This window comes from Falco cherrug, chromosome 5 (assembly GCF_023634085.1).
Source record: "Falco cherrug isolate bFalChe1 chromosome 5, bFalChe1.pri, whole genome shotgun sequence".
Classification (NCBI taxonomy): domain Eukaryota; kingdom Metazoa; phylum Chordata; class Aves; order Falconiformes; family Falconidae; genus Falco; species Falco cherrug.
Window position 1 is genome coordinate 19639235 of NC_073701.1, and position 26124 is coordinate 19665358.

The following is a 26124-nucleotide window of genomic DNA, read 5'->3' on the forward strand; positions in this document are numbered from 1 at the left end:
TGAATTTCAATTATGTACATTCTCTTCTGTTAAAACTAAATCAATTAATCAAGAAGTTAGATTTAAAGATTAATGCAGGAACATTGCATTTAAAATAATTACAGCAAATGGCATTTTTCCGTATTGCATATATTCTTACTGAATAGTAGAAATGAGCTGAGTTTTGACTTGCTCACTGAGTATCTGGTGACAGCAGAGAGTCCTGCTGGCAAAATAGAAAAATTGAAACTTTAAATAAAGTAATAATAATCAAATAATAATAAACCTTAATAAATAATCTCAATAAATCAATAAACTGAAACCATAATAAATCAGTGAATATATAATTATCAGTAAAATTTGAAAAATTCTATTAAGCAACATGCCAATATCTGTGAATATGGCAGGTAAAATGATTGTCTCCAGTTAACTATCAAGCTTCAGGGGAAAGTGAGAACTTGCATATTTATGGACTCAGCAAGCTTATTATTTCTTTTAGCTTCCATGACTAAGTAATACATTTCCATGTAGTTCATTGAGTTAATTTAATCTTTAGCAAATCTATTAATGTATTTTTATACAGAAAAAGCTATCAAGGCTTTTCATACAGACTTTGTCAAAGTTGGCGTTTCAGGAGTTTACCTTCCACTGGAAAGTAAGGGGATGGTGGGACAATGCTTTTTCCTTCCAAGGCTCCTGAAGTTATTGGAGTGATAAAACTTTTTTTTTCTATAATTAGAAATCACTAGAATGTTCCTTTAATTAGGAATGAATCTGATTTTGTAATTCAAGTTTCTGCAAAAGCAAGCACCATGCAGTTACATGCAACCAGATGACCAAAACCCATTACTTGAGATTCTGTTGATAATACCTGGAATGACTTCTGGGCCAGAATTGTTGCTTGTACTGGAGTGTTCTCTAGAAAAGACACAGATTAGGCAGATTTGTACTCTGTATTTGCCTTGTTACATGTGGGAGCTGATACTCGTGGTTTGTTAGGATGCGAGAGCTGGGCTAGCTGTGGGTAGTACGCTCACTCTTTTTTTTTTGGCCAGTGTGTAGCTGGCTTGGAGGGACAGCTGTGTCATCTCACATCTCCTGCTGGCACCTGCAGGAACTGTCTGTGGTGTTAAATAATCCTGATTTATAGTAGACAGGGGGTCTGAAGGGAGGCTGTGATTTCCTGGGGCCATCCGCTTCTCTTTTAGGTCTCCACAAGGGTGTAGCCCACTTGCACCTCTGTGTTGGGATTGTGACACAGAAGTCCCAAAGAAGTACCAAAAACTGACAGATGTCAATATGCAATTCATGCCCTCTGAGGAGCTAAGTCATTCCTTAGTATCTCTGCTGACCCTTGTCAAAGGCACCAAGAAGTGCAAGCTACTGAGGCTGCAGGTAAGATGCTTGGGAAAACAGCCTGCTCTCTCAGGGCTGTTGTACGTGAAGTGAGCCATTCCATGGCTGTTAGGTGGATGGTAGGAAGTCGCCTTTGGAGAGGTGCTTAAAGCAACTTTAGTGTTTAGACTTCAGGAAAAAAAAAAAAAGAATAAAGAAATTAAGTTGTTCTTGCTGGCAGAGACTGGCACCACTAGTGTGCTGGCAGGTAGGCTGCCAAAGTAATGACAACACAAGAAACCTGCTGTCTTTTGCAAAGCTTTTGTATCGGTGATTGTGGGCAAGTTTTGCAGTCACTACAAGAAGGAAATCCAAGGTTTGAAAAAAATGCAGTGGAGTGCTCCCCTTGTTGGAGTAGGCAGCGCTTTTGCTGTGACGTTGCACTGGCTTCAAGCCTGAAAGCCCTAGGGCAGGGAAAGAAACAGTCTGACACCGCAGTGACACAAAGTAAGTTTTCTCTCTCTGCCTCTTGCTGTCTCTTCCCACTTCCACTAACTTCCTGCTTCTTTCCATTTTGTTTGTTTGTTTGTTTGTTTCATTGTTAGGTGCTAGCACAGGATAGACTAGCCTTTTTGTACATCTCAGTGTCACTAAACTTGAAAGAGATTATGTAAAGTGCAAAGGTAAAAATCTGCAAATTAGATATTTTTTTAAAGGATAAGCACTGTGATAAAGCATCCCACTGTACAAAACCTATTCTTTACTCTTAATTAAAAGTTGTCAGAAATTGTCTTTTCTTATTTTTCTTGCTTAATTTAATTTTAAATACCACTGATGTCAATGATTCATTGGTTTGCCAAAGTTCAGATTTTTATAGAGTTGTTATGGAAAATATTGTTTCATTATGCATAAGAGAAGTATTTATACAATTTAACACTTTTTTTAAGTTTAAGGTAGGTTATTAGGGTGGCAGCATAACATTAAATATTGTGAAAAGAAAACCACGTCACTCATTTAAATACTGTTTATTTAACAGTCAGATGTTTCACAAAGTTAATCATCAGCAAAATACAAATCAATAAAGAATGTATTTGTTTTAGAGAACTCTGTATTTCAACTCCCATCCTGAAAATATTGGGGTACCATAATTTAATTATCTATAACTTCTTTTTTCAGTGTTTTTTGATTTGAGAGCTGCTGAAGATGGTCTAAGGAAGGTTAGGTCCCTTTAGAAATGTCATATGTGGATCACTGAAATATACATGTGTTTGCTTTTTATAGTCACTTTTGGTGGATCCCACTTGAGTAGGATTTGGAACTAAAACCTAAAAAATTAAGGTAGAGAGCTTATGAGGCTTTATATCTCTATTCGCCATTAAAGCTTATTTGCAATCATTAGGAGTAACTTTTGGGGGGCTGCTGGATTGCTAAGAGAGTGTTGTCCTTTCTGGGCATGGGTAGACATTTCTTAGGAGTCCAGGTTGCTCCTGGACATCTTGCTTAGGAGAACTGAGCTCTCCAGAGGAACAGAGTGACCATTGTGGGTTAGCCCAGGACCCTGCCACAGCACTAACACCCCTGGTGTCGAAATCCTTTGTAACACTTAAATGGCCTCTGCTCATGGGTCAGCTGGCCCCTGGGGCCTGCAGGAGGGGAGCTTCCAGAAGTTCCCAGAGGAATTAAATAGAGTGGGATGTCTAAGATCCCACTGTCTTGCAGGGAGAAATGTTACAGGCCAATTTCTTGACTTACGTTCCTTTATATTCCTCTAATACATGTGCCAGTGTATATTGAAGCTAACTAATTGATTTCGGTACTACTGCACTGGTTTTCCAACAGAGGAACTTGGCAATAGCTCTTTTTGACTTGTTATCATTCCAGATCTCTCTGTACTAGCTGGTTTCCCCAATCAGCTCAGTCTACATCAACCAACATAACTAAGATGACTTGTTATATCAGAGCCAATTTTTAAATGGAAAACTTTGGCAGTCTCATTGAAATAGCTATATTTATCATCTATCTTGCAGGAACTCGTGGAGACTTGTGGACTTAAAGATAGTAATTATTGGTTTCTTTTAATCAGTGCCCTCTTTTTCCCTAATAACATCTTCACCTGCCATATCTCTTCTCTACCCTATTTCTCCTCAGTCGTTATTTGTGGTCTGATTCTACAAACATTTATCCGATAAATAATGTTTTTAGGAATGTTGACAGGATGGTACAGAGTACTTGCTGTTCAGTATTACTGCAAATTCATAGATTATGCAGTTAGAGAAAATCCTTATAAATATAATAGAATAGCAGAAGCCTACTGGATCATACCAAAGGTCTATTTAGCCTGGAACAGTGATCGAAAGCGGATATTGAGAATATAAGAATTGGTTCAAGCATGGTGATTCTCTGACATAACCTCTTAACCTCCAGCTTCCTAGGGACTTTCCTTCTCTGCAAAGATTTCTAAAAACTGTCAGCCATTTACGTCTAAATTTTCTATTTATCCAAGAAGTTCCTGAAGTATTTTAAACAGCAGACTCCACAAAGCAGGTGCATCAATCCTCAGCATATTACAAAGACACTTTGAGCACTGTTTGACAACCTTCCTGAGAAAAGGTGTCAATGTGTAGGCATCTCAAATAATGTCTCACCGTCTAGTATGCTGAAAAACATTGGAACCTTTATTCTTATGCAAATAATAGTTAATCATAGTGATATTTTCCAAACAGGAAGACCTATATTTCAGATCTGGGGGAGGAAAACCATGGACAGGCCAAACACTGCTGGTGAAGTTAAAGGCAAGTCACTCTTCCAGGACAGCGATGGCAGCACAGTTCCTGTCAAAAGCGTGTGCCATAATTGTTCAAAGTTAAAGGTATGGAGAGGAGCCTTCATAACATATTTTCTCTGGAATACTGAAAATGATAATTTGAAGTTCTATCAAAATTTAGTTAGTTCTGTATGACACTGTTTGACACTACATGTGTTAGAAACGATGCTCTAGGTTGTGATTCCAAGCACACAGCAGTCAGTAAATGTGTTGAGAAGTTAAAAAGTGAGGCCATATTTTACTAATGAATCATTTAGAGGTGTGCTGTAGTCATAGTGGTAGCTGCAGCTTTATCTTTTTATCCATGTTTTTTAGAACAGAACAAGTAGGAGGAACAAGACATGCCGTAATAATAGTACCAGTAATGAACAACATTATGCTGAAAGTTTTCCCTAAGGGGGGAAACAGCTAAAACAGTACGGGGTAGAAAGGTAGAAGGTGCACACAATCAGTGTCAACTTTCTTTTTCTTTGCAGTAGAAGAGGCTTTGGAGGCCACCCTGAAAGAGAAAGTGAAATCTTCTGTTTTAATGAAAACAATAGGAAGAATCTCTGCACAGAGAATTAGAAAGCAGAACTTAGATTTTTGTGTTTCTTGAGTACGTTGCTCAGGCGTTCCAGCCATGAAGAAAAAATTGTTTCTTTGCAAACTCAATTCTTTTCTCTCTTCAGATATTTCTTGGAGCTCTAGCTTTTTCCTTTTTTGCCAAAGGATTTTCTGGAAGCTACATGAAGAGCATGTCTAGTCAAATTGAAAGGAGATTTGAAATCTCATCATCAATTGTTGGCATTATTGATGGCAGCTTTGAGATAGGTAAGTGTACTTTCTTTGACAGTGGATAAATACTGCTTCTTAATATATTTTCCCCCTTAAAAAAATATCTCTTTTTGTAATCTTACTGGTTCTCTCTCTTGTTGATACAGGTAACTTAATGGTAATGGTGTTGGTGAGCTACCTTGGACCAAGAGTTCATCGACCAAAAGTAATTGCTGTTGGATGTCTCATCATGTCTTTAGGAGCATTTTTGTCAGTGTTGCCTCAGTTCCTAATGGGACGGTAAATACAGAGCTTTCACGTTGTGCACTAATTAAATTTGACCATATGAAGTGTTATTTAATCTTACACCTGAGTTAAAAGCTTGACAATAGTAGTTTCTTCCAGATAACAGGAAGGTTTTAATAGGTGGATTTTTTATTATTGGCTTTCTGATTTCCTCTCTGAAAGCTTACCTCTTTCTATAGTTAAGTAAGACAGAAACCTCAGGTTTCTACAGAACTTATACATAATTAGGGATAAAGCAGGTTGAAGTTTTCACCTGCAGTGTACATATATGTAGACACATGGGTTTTTTTCAACTGTTCTGCTTTTTTTTATATATACTTAAATGGACTGTACTGAGATATTGATGGAACAGGTTGCTTTCTGCATGGTGGCTATTCATGCTAAGCTCTTCAAAATTATGCAGATTTGTACGTATTTCCGCTGAACTCAGGGATAGTTAAGTATCTAAATACACCTTTACATCTAAGCTTTAGTGCTTACATTGTTGTTAGAAGCAGTTCATACCTCTACAATCCTTTGGCATCCTTACTGAATAGTAGTTGAAAATAAAACCCCTTTTTCCCCTCAAAAATTAGAATTTATTTGTGCATCTTCTTTAGTTCCAAGACCAATACCTGTGAAAAGGAGGGCATGAAAGGAATTGTATGTGAGGACCATGATATGGGAAGTGGCCACAGTCATTTGCTCTGCTTGGGAACCTGCACTGTGGGAGACAGCACAGGCCAGACGCAGAACTATGGAAATATCTGATTTAATCCAAGCTCATGGCCGAGTTCTGAAGATTACCCATTCTCCACAACACTGAACAAAACATAGTGGCAGTGGGGACCTCACTGTCATCCATCACAATATTAAAGGTTACCTTTTGACTGCACAGTCAGAGGGAATATCTGCTCTCCATTTATAGCAATGTAGCGTAAATGTACTCAAGCTGGTTTTAATTTGCTTAGCAGAGTTGCTGTAGTAGCTGGCTGCCTAAATACAGACAAACACGTGTGTTCTGCAGCCTGTGTTAATCTCTTTATAGACACAGATAGGCTAAAACTAGCACAGAAATCTCTGTTACATGTCTGTCACATAGGTAAGAAACTGGTGCCAGTATAGAAAAACATCAACACTGTTGTATGTAGACAGATGTGGATGGACTCTGCCTCTGTCCTTCACTCTAAAGAATGATCTCTTAAGCCCTGGAAACAGCTTTTTTACTCTTAAGCTAAAGAAAATATTCGGGTTAGAATGATCAGAGCAATTTGAAAAAAGGTATGAAGATACCTATCTTTTTTTTAAGCAAAAGCACTGGAAATGGGTTGCCTCTCCGCTTTGCCTGCATCTATCAAGAATGAATACATATGAACACAAGGCTCATACACGCTTCCTGCAAAGCAGTCTTTCATGTGTCAGTTGTAGTTCATATAGGTTTTTTTTCCAGTTATAATTATGAAAGGATAACTGTTACTGTGGACAACTCCTCTACAAGTGTATCAGCTTGTTCCCCAGCACCGTCTGAGGGCCATCCAGTCACAGATGCTACAGAAACTCTCAGCACAATGAAAAATTTTGGTAAGCAAAAGCTCTGATGCTGGGTTCCCTTCTTCTGCTTGTCCCCGTTTTATATGCTCTCTTTTACTGGAAAGCAGTAAACCGCCTGTTAGAAACCATGGTATATACAAACCCATGCTATAATGATTGCAAATCCCCATATTTTATGTTATTTTTCTGTTGCAATAAAGTATTGTCAGAATTATGTTCACGGAAATGTAAATGTTTATGGCCTGCAGGATGTGAGAAAACAACAAATTCCTATCTGTGGCTCTTTGTGTTGATGGGGAACCTTTTACGTGGAATTGGGGAAGCACCAGTTATGCCACTGGGTGTTTCATACATTGATGATTTTTCTAAAGAAGAAAACTCAGCATTTTACATAGGTAATATGCAAATGAGTGGGTTTTACGCTAAACATTCTTTTCTTTGACATTCCTGTAGCCAAGAAAATCTATCATCTGCTCTATTCTGGATAATTTTGAGTTGTACAGAGACAAAAAAAAACAATACAAAAGAGATCTTATGGGTTTTTTTTGTAGGATATTTCCCAGGTGCTCCTTTTGCTTTCCCCAAGTGGCTGCTGCTACATGTGCCAGTTTTCTCTGTGATTAAGAGAAGCATAACAAAATAGTCATTTCTCCAAAGTGAGAAGTCATGTCTGTCTTGTCTGTAATATCATCTTCAGTACCGCAGCTTCAGAGGATAAAATTATTTCTAATCACTAGCACAGATAAGAGAATGATCCTTAATGTAAGGATCAGTAAAGTAATCACAGTAATGTAAACGTGTTTCAGAAGCTTCTACCTGACTTTTTGAATTTCACATGCAGCACACTTCCTAATGAAAGTTTTTTAAATTCACGTTACCAAAGGAACAAACAAACCTTTGCCAGGGTGTTGTAACAAATTCCTTCTAACTGAAATTTTGTTGTTTTGATGGAAGATAGGTTGTTGCCCAAACACCAAGACTTACACCCAAGCAAATTAATTTCTTGCCAAACTGATTTAATAACATGGAGTATTTGCATGGCTGAGGGAGGTCAGAACTGCTGCCTGAAGTAAACTTGATGAAATTGAATTGGTCATAAAGACAGTAAGACACACAGTTTTAGGAAGAGCTCAGTATGTAATGCTACAGGGTAAGGTCATTTCAAATGCCTTCATTAGGGGATGAGGAAACCTGCAGGCTGAAGAGAACAAAGTATTGTGAAGGGACCTGACAAAAAAAAAAAGTTCCACTCAGCAGTTATTCAAAGAATGTGAAATCACCTCTGAGCTTCTAATTAAAGGTATTCAAAAAAGTCCAGCTGAAATATTTTCTTGTCAGAATCTGGTCTGGGAGAGATCGTGACAGGTTGGAGGCTATTGGGGAAGTGAGATTAAAAATATAAAATAGACACAGAGAATAGTATGGATTCAACCAAAATGAAAATTTGTTTCGGTCATGCAAGTGAAAGGAAGTATTTTGTTTACAAGTATCAAAATGTTGCATTTTAACAGTCTGAAAAGCCATTTTCAGTCTCTTACACCATTTTGATGGACTGACCCAATTTGCAAAAAAAGTAAATATTGAAATAGTCTTTTCCACAGAGCTGAAACTCCTTTTCTTGACCAGTTTTAGTTGTTTTCTATATCTGATTTTTTTAACAATTGACTGAATCAGTTTAAGATTAGTGTTTTTGTAAAACACATTAAAAAAAGTCCTATAATGAAAAAGTCAAGCCTTGCTGATGAATTTTGACCATTGATCTTATTACTTGAGTCTGAGCAAGAAGTGTCACCTTCTTGTCTCTCCTTTTTCTCCTGCCCTTAGATGTTTTGTTGAGCAAGAACGTAAATTATTTTGAAGCAGACACAGCTTTTTATGGAGTGTTAATATAATCCTTTTAACTATTTTTGGCAGAGTTATAGTGCAAATGACAATTTTACAGCAATAAAACCAGAGTGGCCATAGGAAGGAACAGAAAAGTAAAATTAGTGGTTTTGTTAAGATGCTTTATGGAATTTAGTAGAGGACTGTAGTTTTTCTGTAGAACTCTGTAAGACAGGAAATTGATTTGTTTTCAGGAAATTCTATAGATTTCAGACTGAGTTTAAAAGAACCTTTTTAATTTACTTAGTTCTACCAGGCCATCAACACAGTCCTGAGGTGGTACAATGCACTGTACGCCATATACAGTCCTGAGAAGTAATTCTGTGTAGGGTCTCTACTCAGTACGACTGTAAGTTATAATGATCTCAGTCTGTGTCTAAATCCAATTGGCATTTGGCAAGGGTCAGGAATCTTAGGATCTCAGTGGTTGCTTTGTTCTGAGAGGACCTTGTTGGAGTGACCTTTGAGGCCAACTGCTCTGACTGAGAGGTTATTCCATAAATGCTGCACCATGCTAAGCACCTAGTTTATTTAGCTATTTTATGGTCTTCAGATGTTCAGCTTCTGTTTACGTGCCTATAGAAGTGTTGCCAACAAACATAAGAGGGTTGCACCTATACTAATATAATTTCAGCAGCCAATTTTTAAGAATTTCTGGTTTGCTTTGAAACTGAATGTTGACATGGCTGATTAATGGCAGTAGCCATCAGACTTACCATGTAAGAGGTATAATAAACAATTAAATATATTTAATGAGTATTTAACTTCCGTGGGTTTCTCAGTAAAGAAGAGGTTTTGAATGAATAAAATTTCATCGAGTTGAGCACTAGCATATAATCTTGTATCTATTGAACCCATGGCTTCAGTAGAAACATATCTGAAGCCAATGTATGTTGGAAATTTTAATACCTGTTATGGTGTGCCAAATTACTCATCAATACAAGGGCTTAGCTGAGCTATGTTCAATATGCAGCAGCTGATTAACTGACAAGCGTGTATGATTTTTGCTTTGTGGTTTAGTCTGTTCATTAATTACAAAGAAGAAATATTATGAAGGAAAAATATGCTGAGAAAATATCACAGTGAACTTATTTGGTTTTGTTTTATCACAATACAAGCATATTATCTTAGTGAAGTCATTCTTGAATTTGAAGGGTATGCAAGTGTGAAATTTAATTTAAAAACTATACATATGCAAAGTTATTGCCTTATGGTTCTTAGCTTATCGAATAGCTTATCTAATAGCTTAAAGAAATATACTGCATAGACTACACAAGGCCATTGGTATGGGTGTGCTGTTTTTTATGTGTTTATTTTTGAAATTTGCCACTGAGTATTTGAACTTTGGAGATGAGCTTGTCTAGTTTTGAGTAGTAAGTTCTACTTTAGACTCACTGATAAATAAACATAAAGAGCTAATTCCTGCCTTCTAGTGTCAAAATCCTGACTCTGTAGAAGTCAGTCATTTTGGAAGCATCAGAATTTAGTCTAAAAGACTAATGAAATAAAATGAGAAAACTAAGTGAAAGCAATATGCAATTGGAGCAATGAAGCAAAGACAAAAAATTGTATGATTAAATTTTGCTGTAGGAGTTTGTTACAGTAGTGCTTGATCATAAGCTGAGCAAGCACTATATTCAGAAGACTCTTTGCAAAACCAACAGGAGAAAAATCTCTGCAGTAGAAAAACACAGTAGTGTTTACAGAACATAGTGCTGAATGTAGGCAAGAACAGACAAGCACTTGGTCAAGAATTCAATTTTTTCAAAGAGAATTAAGCCTTCTGCAATTTTGAACAGCTCCTAGGCGGCAGTTCCATGCTGGAATTCAGAAATCCAAATCACTGACCTTTTTTTGAAACTGTTACCCCCTTACAACTAAACTTCAACGGATCAACACAAGTGACAAGGGAACGTGAGGACCTGTGTTTGAATTATTTTGAGGGTATTTTATTTTACGTTGATTACCAACAGCAGTCACCAAAATCAAAATTCACTGTATCTACATACCCTGTCAGCAAAATGCAGTCCCAGTTTCCTAGGTTTCTACTAGCCTTCACAGCTTATTATTTGCCTCTAGGGCCATCCCACTTTCTTGTGATCCCATGTTATCTCCTTTATAAGTAAAGACAGAGCAGGAAATGGAAGCCTCAGTGAGGCCAGCAGCAAAACTGAAAGCTGGTTTCAAAGAGGTCATTACCTGGTCACTAGATTTCTTGATTCTTTTTACAGCTGCATAAATACGTATTAACACAACAGTTAGCTGATTTGTTCATTCTGAATCCAAAAAGATTCTTTCTAATGAACTTTGATTACACACAGGGATGCTTATATCTCCTTGTTGCCTACTGAAAATATTCTCAGGGTCCTGTACCTAATTCCATGTCCGCTCACTTTTATTGTCCCTGTCATCCTAATGTGACTCCAAAACGCAAAGATGCCTTCTTATACGCACATCGTCAGATCAACTATTGCTACTGAAAATTAAACTAGGGACCTGAATGCAACTACAGGAAAATTTCCTGACTTCTACAATCACAGAACATCATGCAAGCTGTAAAAAGAGCTGCAGGTAGGCCTATGATAGATCCAACGGGTCTAGAGTTGTATGTTCGTTTGTTAATCACCACAAGCTGAACAACACAACTACAAACATCTGAGGAGAGAAGTAGGTAGGAGGAGGGATGAAAATCATTGCAATGTTATTGTCTTTCTTCCTATTTCTTCCAAGACACCAATCTTGCAATGAAATTCTTGTGGGGCTCCACATGAGACCATGCATCAACAAAGCCCTGTGCAGGTGAAGGAGCCCGCTTCCACAACGCAGCTAGCGTGTTGGCAGTTTATGGATTATCTTCTTGCTGTTCAGAAACTTGCCAGTAGACATCCCCTAATGGCCTGTGCCCCTCTTCTGTCTTGTCCTTCCTCTTTCCTTTCTTTACCCTCAGAGAAGAAGATGTGTTTCTCTGTGCAGCATTGTTCTCACTCTCCTGTGCTGCCTCCCTTCTCTTACAGGCCTGGTGAGGTCCTCCGGCATGTTTGGGCCGACCCTGGGCTTCCTGCTTGGGTCCTTCTGTGCCAGCCTCTGGGTTGACATTGGTGTTGTGGACATTGGTAAGAGACCGTGGGGTGGTGCACTAACTGCGAAGATGGCTGGATACGGGCACCTGTGTGCCAAGAAGCACCTTCCCAGTACACTACATCAAAAAGGGGAGCTCTCTAGAAAACTTTTCCTACTCAAAAGCTGGTGTTATTTACATTTTAATATATGCAGCATTGTAGTGTGATTGCCCTTGATACAAGATGCCTGTCCCCACTGAAGAAAAATTTTGCACCTCTTTATGCTTGTGCACACGCTTGTTACACCCTTGCTGCACAGCTGAGAACAAACGAGCGAATGAGAGGCCGTCCCGACGCTGAGGGAACAGCGAAAGGCCTTTGCTCATGGACACTCTCAACACTTGGCAAAAATTATGTTCTCTTAAAAATCATGCAGCAAAGTCTCTAATCCCAGGGAAAATTTGAGGAACTTCAAGGAAAAACTGTTGAGTTTGGGAATGAAAGGAAGAGGGGACAGTGAGGAAATTGAGAAAGGGAAATTATTTTTGGGTGGTGAAGGGCTCTCTTGCTGTCACTGATTCCCATAGAAAGTGCTGGAAGATTGTGGCAAGGAAATCTCCATGGCTCTAAATGGAGAGATCTATTTTTGACTGCATGGGACTGATCTGATACTAGCTACATTTCAATTCCTCATATGAAACATAAATCACCTCTGTTCTGGTCTTTAAACAATGCATATAAGGATAGCTAGAGTAGATTTAAGTGCTCTGCATGATATTTAATCTATTTTCCTGTCTTTCTGTATTTTATAGATACCATCAGCATAAATCCTAAGGATACCCGTTGGGTTGGTGCCTGGTGGCTTGGGTTGCTTCTCTGTGGAGCAGTCAACTTTGTTGCTTCATTGCCTTTCTGGTTTTTGCCTTACTCCTTACCAAAAGAAGGAGAGAAAGAAAACCTGAAGATAAATCATATATCTATTCAAGGAGATCACTGTAAAACAGACCCCCCAGCTCAGCCGCAGTTAAAGTTCTCGGAGGCAGTAAAAGGTGAAAGATTGTTGCCCAAATGTTTGCATGTGAACTCTCTGTATTGGGTTCATTCCGAGCTGAGCACGGATTTGCACAACCCTCAGAAAAATGCACATTTTTGCAGAGCAAATGATGAACAAAAATCCTCTTTTTAATTTTTAGTATTAGAATTACATGCTAAGGGTGTGTTTCAGTCCTCTCATGTCAGGCAGCTGGAAAAAGCTCATGCTGTTGCTTTGAGCAGCAGAGATTCTTAGTTCAACACAGTAGTTGTCATATGATGTGTTACAGCTACAATCCTATGATTATGAAGGAAGAAGGGGGAAAGCATCCCATCCCTCATTAATGACCAGTCCACAGGCAACAGGTTGCTGCTTCACTGAGGTCAACATGTGGGAGGGAAACTGTTTCCAAGTACTGGATCAGCTGGGGGAGGTATTTCAATGGATTCGTAGCTCCTGTATATGAGTTCAGTGATGCTAAATTAACCTCAAACAGGAAATATCAGACCCAACTACCCATTGCTGGACTCCCTCAAGGGCTTTATTCATATGTATGCATGCATGTACACCCCTTAGTGGCTATGGCGGATGTGTTTTGAACTGTCATCTTTTAGGCAAGTGTGCCAACAGCCAGCCTGCAAGCTAAATGCAGGTTTTGTCTTCACTTTAATTTCATGGACTTAGATACTCTAATCAAGGGTGTCAGGAAAGGTTCCAGCCTTTTTTTTTTAGGTCAGGTGCTTCCTTTCTCTGAATATCAGCTTCATGTGGGACTCCTGTGTGGTTTGTGGAGGCTCCTGCTTTAGACACCAAACTTTTCATTTAGTACATTATAGAAAGTCAGTGATCCTCTGGGGACACTGCCCTATACAGACACTGAAAATCAGTGTTGCAAGCCTTAGTGCCTTTGATTAACAGTCCTGTGTCACACATGAGCTAATCTAGCATTTCTGATTCCCAGTTCAGCATCCACAGTGCCATTCAACCTTGCTGCTCCTGTAAGTCATGTGCTGGCAATGAAGAAAACTCCCCCTCGAGCAAGCATGTGTTTAACCTGCAATATCAGCCAGTAATTAAATCAAAGTTAGTTTTGTTATCCAAAGGATGTCAAAACAACTCTTCTCTGTGTTTAGCAGGGTGTACAGCATATACCTCTCCATTGCAGATTTCTTCCCAGCTCTAAAGAAGCTGTTTGGAAATCCAGTTTTCCTGGTGTACATCTTCCTCACTATTCTGCAGTACAATTCTCTTGTTGGGTTGATAACCTATGAAACAAAGTTTATGGAGCAGCAATTTAATTTATCAGTGGCAAGAGCCATCTTTCTAATTGGTAGGTACCTGTCTTTTTAAATCCCAGTGTCAAAAAGGAAGCTTTTCTTTGTTATTTTGATTCCTTTTAGAATCACAGAAGGTGCTTCTGTGAACTTTTTTGGTTAAAGAAAAGTATGTAGTGGTTTACTAGTTTTCCTACCATATTTTGAAAATGGATGTTGATTTTAGTGTTAATTTTCCCAGTGTTCCTAATTAGTGAGCTAGAGGATTATTAGAACTGGGTGGATATTTTTTGGCTGAAGTTTTTCTCAGTGAGATTTGGGTTATGAATGTGTCTGTTTTCTTGAACAAAACCCACACATAAACTGCAATACGTAACAACTAAAAGAAAAAAACATTTAATTTAGAACATGTCTAATGAAATGTGTGATTTTTCCTTGTCAGAATAACATTATGGTATAAATGTTCCATTTTGTTTACAAATACAAATTTTATAAGCAATAAGAAACCAAAATATAAAATTCTGAGTAATTTCATTGAGCTCAAAGCTCTTTTTCTATTTACCAGTTCTCTCAAAATAAGTTCTTTGTAATGTTCTACAAAAAAAGAATGTTGAAACTATATTAATCTTACTGTGATTAATATGGTCTCATAACCTGGCAAGAAAAGCAGCATGTTTGAGGTCATTGTAGAATTGTTATTCCAGTACTTTAATCTGAAGGCATGCTGCTTTGCTTCGGATCAGGTACAAATGGGGGAATAACTTACTTTTTCGTCTTTTTTTGGAGGCAGGAAAAACCCCCAAACAAACACACAGAGAAAGGCAAACTGCTCACAATAATACCTTGTAAAAGGTCTCAATTTAGCATGTAAATATTAGGGCTGGAGTTTGTGAAATGCTGAAGAGATTAAATCTAAATGCAAATCTTTCTGTTATTCACTCTCAGAGCAAAGTGGAATCCAATGCAAAACCAGACATTGCTTCCTTTCATGTTCTGTTTTGGAGAATTATTTTTTTTGAAACTTTCAGAAAGTTTAATGTTTGATTTTAGATCAAGAAATGCCCATGAGCTAAGACATCTATCTCATTTACTCCAGTTTCTAACAGGCACTTGTATAGATTTGATTATATCTGTATACATACAAAAAACAGTACAGTAAAAAGGCAGGGAATATTGAGGCATTAAGCTTTTTAAAGCCATAACATGACTTGAAAGATAATGAAGAAGTAAGTAAAATTACTTAATAGTAATAGAAAGTCAGAACCTTCAAGGATAAGTCTGAAAATAGGTCAGTATTTGATATTTTGGAAACTACTAAAACCAGATATTTATTCTAAAAAGTGTCAATGCAAGTGACAGAGGTTAACATTTCATTACCTTCTATTTGCAGGTGTGATACTTTTACCCATCACAATCCTGGGGATGTTTTTAGGAGGCTTTCTGATCAAGAAATTCAAACTCCACATAACTAAAATGGCAAAGTTTGCATGCATCACTTTTATAGCAGCCTATTTGTTAAACCTTTTCTACTTTATATGCAGTTGTGAGGTGCTCCAGGTGGCTGGTTTGACAGTGCCCTACTCTGGGTTTGTATCCCCTTGGTTGTGTCATGTTTTATGGTTGCTTCCTGCCCCATGCAGAACATGGTGCACGCACCTGTATTCCCCTCCTCACACAAACAATCAGGGTTTTTAATCTCATTTGGACTACAAACCTTCTATTCTAGAAAACTTCTTGTTTTGAGTTTGGATGAGTTCTGAAACATATCTTCTCTGTTGATTTGCTGTAGCATAATTCTAAATCCTTTTGCATAAAAAATTAATATATGTGTCTGTTTAAAGACAACAATGTTTTTGTAGAAATTGACCTGTATTAGGTCATCTGCTAGTGTGAATCAGTGTGGTTTCAGTTAGAGTGGAGCTACTGAGATTATATCGTTTTACAACTCCCTTGTCGGTGATACACACAAGAAAATACAAGGTTTTGAGATAGACTTGTCAGGCTGAAATGATACCTGGTGTTGGGGAAGGGCAGAATATCCCAGTTTTGTTCTTCAAATTTTGTTTTAAGTGGACGTTTCTTTTTCTAAATTGTTTATTGCTGGCAATTGGCATATTGATGACAATATACCTCTACATTCTTGCAAATTACTAATTAAGATGAAATTAATCACAGGCAAATTAAATTCTTATATTCTATTTCAACGCTTCAACTTAAAGCCTGTCTCCTCCTACCGTGTAGGGAGTGGGATATAAAAAAAAATGTTGGAAGTGTCTTCCCCGTAGTCCCTCAATGGCTTTGACTCTAGAAGGGACCATCCTCTAGATCAGTAGTTATCAGCCTGCGTGGGGCATTACCAGCCTCCCTGGGTATCTGGAGCTGCTGACCTGCCTGTGTCCATTTTCTCAGCTGGGAGGTAGAAATTGTTCATGTCAGGAGTGTGTGCTGCCCAGCCAGGTGTTTCTCCTCCCTTACCAGGACCATGGTCGTGCTTTCCTGAGAACATTTTTCGGACTCTAGCAGCCTGCCACAATTGCCTACTGTTTAAATTTAGCTCAGTCTGATCCAACAAATTTCAAGGGATTTTAAAGGATTAAACTGAATCCAGCAGGGCTTGCTAGATTTTCAATTCAGACAGAAACGCACTCCTGTGTTTTTTGAAACTGAGCCTATGTCCGGGGAAATATCTAAGTTGTCTTGGCAAACTTGACACCCGGTTCAGTTTCTGGTTAGTTACATAAAAGATGTTAGAGGACTTCACAGCAGAGAGAACTCTGGTTGAGTGCAACAGTATCATGCTGTAAAGCGAATTAAAAATAAGCAGAAACATCAGAACAGCAAATACTGAAAGGGCAATTACAGTTTCTCCAGGAGAACGGAGACTGGAGAATTTAGCATGTGCTAGGATTGCTCCAGTTAAGCCACTGACATACTGTTTTACCTGTTCAGCAATTTGTAGTCTGAAGATGAGCAACAGCCTAACGAAGGCTAAACACCCCCCCAGTTATTTTGCCCTCTAAAAGACTTAGGGGAAATCTAACCCCCTTGAGGTGTGTTTTGGATTGAGGGGTAAAGAGGAAGAAAAGGCAAATCCTGAACAATTTTTCCTTTATCATGTGAGTGACTTCAGAGCCGGGGTGATTTGTCGATGGTGGACTTCTAACACTTTCTGAAAACTGAGCCCTGCTACCATGCCCTCAGCATTGCCGTCCACTTTGTAAATTCTCAATTCTAGTTGTCATCCACTTAGATTAACTCCTTGGGGCCTGATTTTGATGTTTCTTACAGAAATGTTGGTAAAAGTGGAAGCTATGAAAGTCCTTGATAATATACAACAAGGAACGAGATCTGATAAGAAACGGGGAACAAGCCCATCCCAGGTGCAGGGCTGCTGCTGCTGCTGAATGTGGTCTGAGCTCAGACAGAAGCAGCACTTCTCACTCAGACTCATGCAACTTTAGTTTCTACTAAGCGGCTCTGATCCAGTGAAAAAAATGTCAAGGACTAATTGCTACTGTAGTTTTATGTAGTTTTACATCACCACTTCTGGCACCCAGATATGGTAGGACAGCTAATACTAAGCAAAAGCATGGCCAGTCTGCAGGTGATAAGAGATTCTAGGTATGAATTTCTTTTTCTTGGGTTGAGTTTTCAAGTGAAAAAGTGATACCAAATATTCCCTCTCACCCAAGAATACCTAGTTTGTGAGTGCCTTTTCAGCAACAATTGATCAAAATGGTAATGCTTTATGAAAAATCTCAGGAGAGCTTTGGTTTAGCTGAAATTAGCTTAGTCTCCCTTTGACAACTTCACAGTCCGTTGGTTAGTAGCAGATACCTGTTCATGTTTATTGCTTCACTTTTCCCATGTTTTTCCTGCCTACTCACTGATATTTTGCTTAACTGTATAATTTGACTAAATAATTTGTTCATTTCTTTCTGTTTTCCTCCAGATTAAAGCATCTTTCCTTCCCCAAAAACAGCTTCAAGGCCAGTTGCAATGCTGACTGCAGCTGCAAGCTGGATCAGTGGGACCCTGTATGTGGGGCTGATGGGATCACTTACATGACAGCCTGCTTTGCGGGATGTAAATCATCAACTGGGATGGGAAAGAATATGGTAAATATATAGGTGGATAGAGGATTATTTAGTAAGGCCTGTTGTGGTAGAACAAGGGATAATGGTTTTAAACTAAGAGAGGGTAGATTTAGACTAGTATAAGGAGGACTTTTTTTACGGTGAGGATGGTGAAACACTCGAACAGGTTGCCTGAAGAGGTGGTGGATGCCCCATCCCAGGAAACATTCAGGTCAGGTTGGACTGGGCTCCGAGCAACCTGACCTAGTTGAAGATGTCTCTGCTATTGCAGGGGGGGTTGGACTAGGTGACCTTTAAAGGTCCCTTCCAACTCAAACTATTCTATGATTTTATGATTATAGATGTAGCAGCTAGATTTCTCCATCTATTAATTTTTTGGCTTTGTGATTAAGAAATGCTGTAGACACAATCATCCCTTCTGTATGTTTTAACCTCATAGAAACTCAGTACAAGGTTGCAGGGAGGGTTTTTAAAAGAGCTGGCATGAGGTAAATGAGCTATTCAGGAAAGACATTAAAACCTCAGGCTCTGAACTTACATTTCTTGAATGCTTTTGTTTTAAAATTTAATTTAGATTTTCTTAAAGTTTATTTGCTTCTCAGCAAGATGACCATAAATTCAGCTTTAAGTTTCTCAGTAAATCTTTTACTGTGTAGGTACAACACAGCCAAGAGGGGTTTGCTTTAGAAGACCTTTACTAGTCCTGTTGTTATACTAGCAAAGTCCTGTGGTGTTAACTCACGTGCAGCAGACCTGTATAAAATTATGAGTGCTGGTTTTGCAAACTGTTGCAGATCATACTGGAATTGCCCGCTTTCCTGAGCTGCCTTAGCTCAGGAAAGCAAGTCAAAGCACTAAATTGTACAGCCAATAGTTCTGTAAATATGCATCTGGCCATTTTGTTCAGTGTATCATCAGCAAAGCCATTTCTAGGACTTCAAGCGCTCCTACCTGGGCAAGAACATTAAAAACAGTAGGTTTCAAAAAGTGTGTGCAGATGATCATGTCTTCTGGCAGAAGCAGAATTGTCTTCATGCAACAACAGTGAAAAAGACAAGCAACACTTCCAGGCTTCTATTCATATATCCCATCAACATTCTCGTGCTTCACTTCAGGGAAATTGGTTTTCAAACCCATGTCTCCTGCTAAATTCAAAGGCTATGAAACAGCCTGCTCTCAATCCAGCACCAAATGCTGTTTTAGATACATAATGGTAGATACACATGTTTGCATTTCTGGATCCACATATATATTTTTTATTGTTACTCATCTACTTCAGAGGACTCCTGAACAGAATGGCTGAATTTTATAGCTTTGACCCATTTTAAGCATACGCAGAGCACCTTTTGTCCTAGCAATGGCATGGCTGAAACTAGAATCACAGTTGCTTTGTGACTCTGGAGCAGCTCAGAGTGGCTGGAGCATACCAATGAACTTGGCCATCAGTCTGTGGAGATGATTAGGGAGGTTCTTTCAGTGTAAACAAGAGCCCGCCTGTTACAGGGAGCGAGAAATCTAGCTACTAAAATAGTTTTGTGAGCTGAATTCTGATTAAATGAATTCTGATTAAATAAATTATTCTTCTCATCTCCTTTCAGGTGTTTCACAATTGCAGCTGTGTGGAAGTACAAGAGCATGGGCTTGGCAATTCCTCTGCAATTCTGGGACAATGCCAAAGAGAAAGCTGTACCAAAGCATTTCCCTATTTTTTAGCATTACAGACTGCATGTGCATTTATTTTAGGCTTAGGAGGCACTCCTACATACATGATTATGTTTAGGTGAAATACTTTACCTTACCTTGACCATAGAGCTTGGGGAAAGAGAAATAGAATATGGTGTCTACCATTTAATTCCTATTGTTAAGCATGGCATGCTGGTCAAACTGGGGCCCTGAGTCTTTGCCTGTACTCTGCAATCCAGGTCTGTTCAGAGGCACAGAAAGCAAAATGCCTGCCCACCAATTTAACTCCAATTTGAGGCTTAGTAGATACTTTGGTAATGAAGTAAATGGGCCTTATGCTGATCCTGAACATTAGTTTTCACTTCCATTGACGGGGGTGTTTTTAAGAGAGCGATGAACTCGAAATAAGATGTGGTGCTAACCCATATCGAAGGTGACTATGTTGTTCACATTACTCAGGAGAAAAACTTTCACCTTTGTTGCCTTGTTGCCTCACAATGTTTTCTGTGTTGTGAGAAGTCTGATATTCCTATTTTTTGTCAAGCTGGTATAAACAGAACTATGTCAGCAATATTTTTGTTTTAATTCCTTTGGTTGTAAAGCAGCGCTGCTGTTTTACACTTGGAAGAAAAGGCAATGTTCTGTGCCTTTTGCGTGGAAGTTTCTTTCCACTCGCGCTCGCAGATGAATTGCAATCTTCAGTAGGCAGTGCACATGACTAGATAACTCTCTTGGATAAGCTGCTGGTTCTTCTGAAATATTTTCTAAGTGCAGCTGTTCTTACGGCATGCCTGGATTATGGGCAAGGCTAACTTTGCTGGGCAGTTTTCAGAACAGTAATGTGTATAATGACAAGCCTTTCATGTTAATGCTGAAAAGACAATATACCGATGCACAAACAGTTCAGGAAATGGGCTGGCCATAGCGAGTCTCCCCCCTGCTCCTGTGCCAGCTCAGCACTCCCCTCTGCTTTTTATCAGCTCTTCCAATTCATCTGATGGGCACAGACCGTTTCTCCACTAGTAGGAATGAGGTGATTTTGTAGCCAGGTAACTCACATTCACTGTGCCTCTGCAGAACACTAAAGGCAGAGGCGGGTTTTACCTGCATGTAGCTAGTAAAGATTGCACACCCTTGTTCCCTCTGTTCACCACGGCACAATACAGCCCCTTCTAAAGCAAGGTTGATTCTTGGAGCTTAGCTTATGGACATGAGCTGCCTACTTTTAGTTGGCTCACTCTAATTTGCCTGTGCATCTTCTCCCAAAAGAGTTTACAATCAGTTCTCTTTGGTTCAAGATCAGTTTCTGTAGATTATCCCATGTATTTCAATGAGACCTCATCCATTGTTAATGGAAGGAGGCTCCACATCTGAACTTTAACTGTGGTGAATTTTTTTTAGTTAGGGTTTAACTGAGCTATGCTAGGTAAGCCACAGTACTCTTGCAATGGGGCATGTGCAGATTTTCACAGCATGAATATAGCTATGTTGTTCTATTGTTCTATTGTACTATTTTTGTTTCCTTTTTAGATCTGTTTCACCAGACCTGAAATCCTTTGCTGTTGGGATTGAAACTTTAGGTGGTAGAGTACTAGGTAAAACTTCCTTTCTTTGTGGGATCCAAGTATGTAGTCAAAGAGATAGTCCAAAGCATGCCAGTGCAATGTCCTTGCTCCAGATGAGAATAAAAGAAATTTTCTTCTTCTTTGTAATCAGACTATGCATTTCAAAATGTTTGGAGGAGGTTACTACATGTTTCCTGGTATGTAATTATATAGTATGATTATCTCTTCAGAATTTTTCCTATGCAGCAAAGGAATCAGGGAGAGGAAGGAAATTTCATCATAATTTTTGGGGTTTGATTCACGGACACAACTACCAGAGCTTGATCAATCTGGGTATCTTTAACAACTGTGTTCCCTTTTGCTGACCATTTTTCACTTAGAGCTACCATGTACTCTGCCTATTATTTTCTTTCTTGTGTTTATCTGCAATAAATAATCATTCAAGTCTTCGGACATGTAGTCTGTTCTGCCTCGAGCAAACTTGCCTTATCTTCACTTGTTTGCTGATTTTTTTATATCTTCCCCACGCAGACAAACCCAAGTAATCATTTGGATGTCTCTCCTAATCTCCACATTTCAGCTGAATGCTGTGGAGAATCTATATTGTGCTTTTATGAAATAGTTTTCTTCACAAAACTGCACATTACCCCTGAAACAGCTTGCTAATTATATTAAAGCGTTATGACTGTCTAAAAGGAATTCTTCCTGTACTACAGAAGTAAAATACACTTATTACCTAGTTGGTTTTGAGCAAGTACTTAATTTCAGACCTTTGTACTCAGCTTACCGTTTTTAATGGCAAACTGTTGTGTAATACTTGAATAGATACATTAGTATACATAAATATTAATATGTCATGGCACATAATTCCACACAGGGGACTGAAAAAGAAATGTTGGTTATATTATTTCTTTAAACAACAAAAGTTATAAATCTAAAAAAAAAATGCTATTAAAGTAGAATTACTAACATTTTCTTCACTGAATATAATAATGCTATAATCTTCCATCCTTTCAGCTACCTTTAGGTACTTATTTAAATATTTTAACAAATCTTGGAATCTCAAAGCTGGAGCTGGATGCTCAGTCCCATTTTATGCAACTGCAATTCAGAAACCCTGAGATCCATTTCCTCATTTCTTTGCTGTGGCATTAAATGCTGAGATCTTCATGTCTGAGATGATGTAATAATTTTTTTTTGCAGGAGGACTCCCAGCCCCTATTTATTTTGGTGCCTTGATAGATGAGACCTGCTTGAAATGGGGGACAAAGAACTGTGGGGGATCTGGATCTTGCCGGGTATATGATACGAAAGCATTCAGGTAAGCCAAAACCTTTGGTAAAGGGTTGGGAATTTGACTTCTGAGGCAGCTTTGGTCACCAAGGACCAAGGTATACTTTACCCAAGTCAATTGTCAATACTCTGATTAGGATACTAAAATCACCAAAACTCCTTATTTTTACTAGCCCTTAATAGATCAAATAAGCCAAATAATTTTATTCAATTTGAAATATGACATTGCAGTACAGTCTTACATCGCCAGAATGAGTTCCTTTACTGAAGCCTTAGTGCACTGAATAACTCCGTGATGCTTTGGTTTTGTGGGAAACTGGAAAAAACATGGAGTAAGTGTAGCACTGAAGATGCTTTTCCTCATCTGTCATTTCTATGCTTCCTAATGTATAAGACATGTCACAAAATCCACTTGAGGAGGGGATCCAAGTGACTGGTGGTGCATGGAGAGCTGCAGCCAGGACCACTGAGTGCTGCCAGTGGGGGGCTGGGGAAAGGCTGAGACAACAGTCAAAAAACCCTGGCTGGTACAGCTCCTCCTGTCCCAGCCCTACAGTACAGCCTGCTGAACAGGAGAACTCTTCAGACAGGAAGCTTTTCTGCTAGGAGTATAGGACCAGATTAGAACCTGCCTGGGGCTAAATACCATGAGATTGTTTGCTTTCTGTCTGTTATCCCTTAAAACGCAGAGCAATACCTGGCTTAGAACAGATGGTTTTGCCAAGGTGTATTTGATATCTTGCTTGGTTCCACTCAGAATTGGCAGGTTTTGTTGACATAAACATATTTTTTCACCTTTTTGTTTTCTAGAAATGTCTATCTTGGCCTCATTGCAGGACTACGGGCAGGATGCTGTCTTTTATACATAGTACTCTGTGTTTTAATAACGAAACGCTTCAAACCAGATGGCAAAGAGATGACAGATACTAAGAATATAGAAAGACCAACCAGCAAAGAATCAGCTACTGACAACAAAAAAGAAATTCTTCCTGGTGCAAGAATCTCAGAGGAGAGTGAGGAAACTTGTATGTGAGAAAGAAACAAGGTCTTTTCATAACTTTGCCAATGCTTCAGTTTTTCTAAACACAACAGGTGTCTAATTACTGACTTCAACTGCTAGTTTACATTTTGGGGGTTCAAAAAATATTTTTGAAACGTTGACTTTTAATTGGCTTTACCCTATCCTTTTCCTTTCCTCATCTGAAACATTAGAGAGGAAAGGTTTTCAAAATTTTGGGGAACTCTCCCATTCTCTTGCTCTCAGTCCTTTTCTAGACCAACAGTAGGACTAGCCAAAATTTTTCAAGTGTCAAGTTTGATTATGATTGAAAAATTAAAAAGAAGATATCCACAGTAAGCTGCTTTTCCATTTTTCACTGACTATTTCAGGTACTCCTGCTTTGTATATAGTCCTACAGCTCTAAATAGCAAATCGAGTTACACTTGCCCAGTTGCTCTGACAGCCTTTGCTGTGTGGTTCATGGCCAGAGCTCCTTGTTCCGGGCTAGGTCCCATGGCCCATGCTCAGGTGAGAGCCCCGGGGCCATTGGTGAGCACCCTCTGATCAAGAACTGCACGATGTCTCTGGGATTTGGCTTGAACAAATTAAACAATCAAAATGTAATGCAAACAAAAGAAAGTGGTATATTAATTTTGCAGCACATCTCAGTATTGGGTTTGAGTAAAATTACTCTGAGCTGATGCAATAAAGTGTTAGGTGTTTAAGTTTCTTTAATTTTTTTGTGTTAGTGTGTTTGTAGGGGCATTTTAATCCTAATGACCATGTATATAGATAATACCACATGTATATAGATTTTCTTCCTGTTTAAGGAACCTCCAGTAAGCCTTGAAATACAGTACTGAAAACTTGCAAATTCGCAGCTTTCCACAGATATCTTACTTCAGAAAGAACCTTAAATAAGGATGCTTCTAACAGCCATTACTAGGAAAAAGAGTCTCTAAAAATACTTCAGGTGTGGTATTTCATTGACAGCCCTCATGGTGTACCTTCACAATGGGAGAAAACATGTCTGGTAAGATCACTGTAGGTTTTGTTTCCATCTCACAGCCATTTTGCTTTTTTTTTTTTTCTGAAGGGTGTCTCTACTCCCTGCAGTTCTGTGCACAAGCCTAAAACTAGGAAACAAACCTTCTTTCCTTATCTTAAACTTCCTTGGGACGTGGAAGAGGGCACTACACTAAAGAAAATCTATCACACTTTTCCTGAGAAAGTAGCAGATTGGAGAGCTAGAGAGAGAGAAACTCTCCATATTAATGATTTTCTGACCTTTCTTCTACCATCTGCACTGTGTAAGTGCAAGAACAGGAATGGGAAAAGGGTTGATGTGGTACTCACTGAAAGTAAGTTCTTCATATCCTGGCCTGGGGATGGAGTTGTTTGCATTTTGTTGCTTAAAAGCAATGACTAGCTTAGACCAGTTTAGACGTCTTTCACAATCACAGTTCTGGTTATAAACTGCCAGCAGTTATGGGGAAGCAGTGTATGTTATAAGGAAACGGGAATAAAAGCTTCTCTAGTACAGATGATATCCATGCTGCATCTAGGCCTGAAAAGACTTAAATAAATATCCAAGTTCCAGAAACCCCACAAATTTTACTCAGAGAAAAACATGGTGTGTTTTTCTCCTGCAAACAGTGTTTTAACATTGAATAAATATATTGTCAATTCTAGAAACACTCCTGATCTGTGCTAGACATATAGACTCAGTCAGGTGACTCATAGTAACATCATTTCCCTTTTACTTCTGTTGTTTGTCTATTTATTTCTGTACATTATTTTTCATATTGCAGGTTTTTTTGATGAGAACATCTTTTGCACCTATTGCTTGATTTTCCCGGAAGGTAGTGTTTTATCAAAAGTGCGTCGATAATTGATGTCAGACTAGAAATGAGATTCTGGTCAGATCTGATGATTCATGTCCAGATATTTACCACAGATGCAACTTGGTAAATCGAGCTTTTTCCAAACAAATAAGACTTAACATCATTCTTCATAGCAGTTCCAAATAGATAGTGTAAGTGCTGCCACAGGTGGTATTAAATGAGCCTCTGTCTTAGTACAGTCCCCACTCCAAGGCTATATTTTTTGCCTACATTTTCAACACACATTGATTCTTGTCTGCAAGAAGCAGTAGAAATAGAAGTTTTTTCAAGGGAATAATTTGTTCTTCAACATGCAGCTAGCACAGAATATACAAAAGATGAAATAGTTGGTCAACTGAGTGGCATTTTCCAAAAGCTTTTTGTTCCCTGGCCTCTCACAGTAGAGAAGAAATAAGGACCTTCTCCCTTTCAATTCCTCCTGCTCCAAAGGCAAGGTTTCACCAGAGAGGCAGAGAGGCCCCTGGGACTCTGGTTCGATTGTAAAGCCACATTACTTTTTCTAGGATCAACACTGGTATCTTTGTCCTGTGTGATAACTGTGACAGCATGCTCAGAGCTAGCTCTGATATCTCTGTGCTATATCACTGGGAAGATCCTCCAAG

General features: G+C 38.7%; 1 protein-coding gene across 5 annotated transcripts; it reads left to right on the forward strand.

Moving 5' to 3' along the window:
- The first annotated feature begins 1734 nt into the window (after positions 1–1734).
- Positions 1735–24353, forward strand: LOC102049452 (solute carrier organic anion transporter family member 1C1-like). 5 transcript variants are annotated; one of them, XM_027797376.2, is made up of 16 exons: positions 1760–1821; positions 1920–1997; positions 4038–4183; positions 4810–4951; positions 5062–5194; positions 6630–6760; positions 6979–7125; positions 11629–11727; positions 12486–12722; positions 13872–14036; positions 15371–15566; positions 17933–18098; positions 19676–19857; positions 21291–21355; positions 22529–22646; positions 23429–24353. In XM_027797376.2, the coding sequence occupies exons 3-16, from the start codon at positions 4073–4075 to the stop codon at positions 23649–23651; spliced, it is 2115 nt and encodes a 704-aa protein (XP_027653177.2). In that variant the 5' UTR covers positions 1760–1821; positions 1920–1997; positions 4038–4072; the 3' UTR covers positions 23652–24353. The 5 variants fall into 5 exon arrangements, with proteins under 5 accessions (XP_005433719.2, XP_027653177.2, XP_027653178.2 ...); XM_027797377.2 differs by lacking the exon at positions 1920–1997 and adding an exon at positions 2596–2652; XM_005433662.3 differs by lacking the exon at positions 1920–1997 and having other exon boundaries at positions 1735–1821.
- Positions 24354–26124: the final 1771 nt, after the last annotated feature.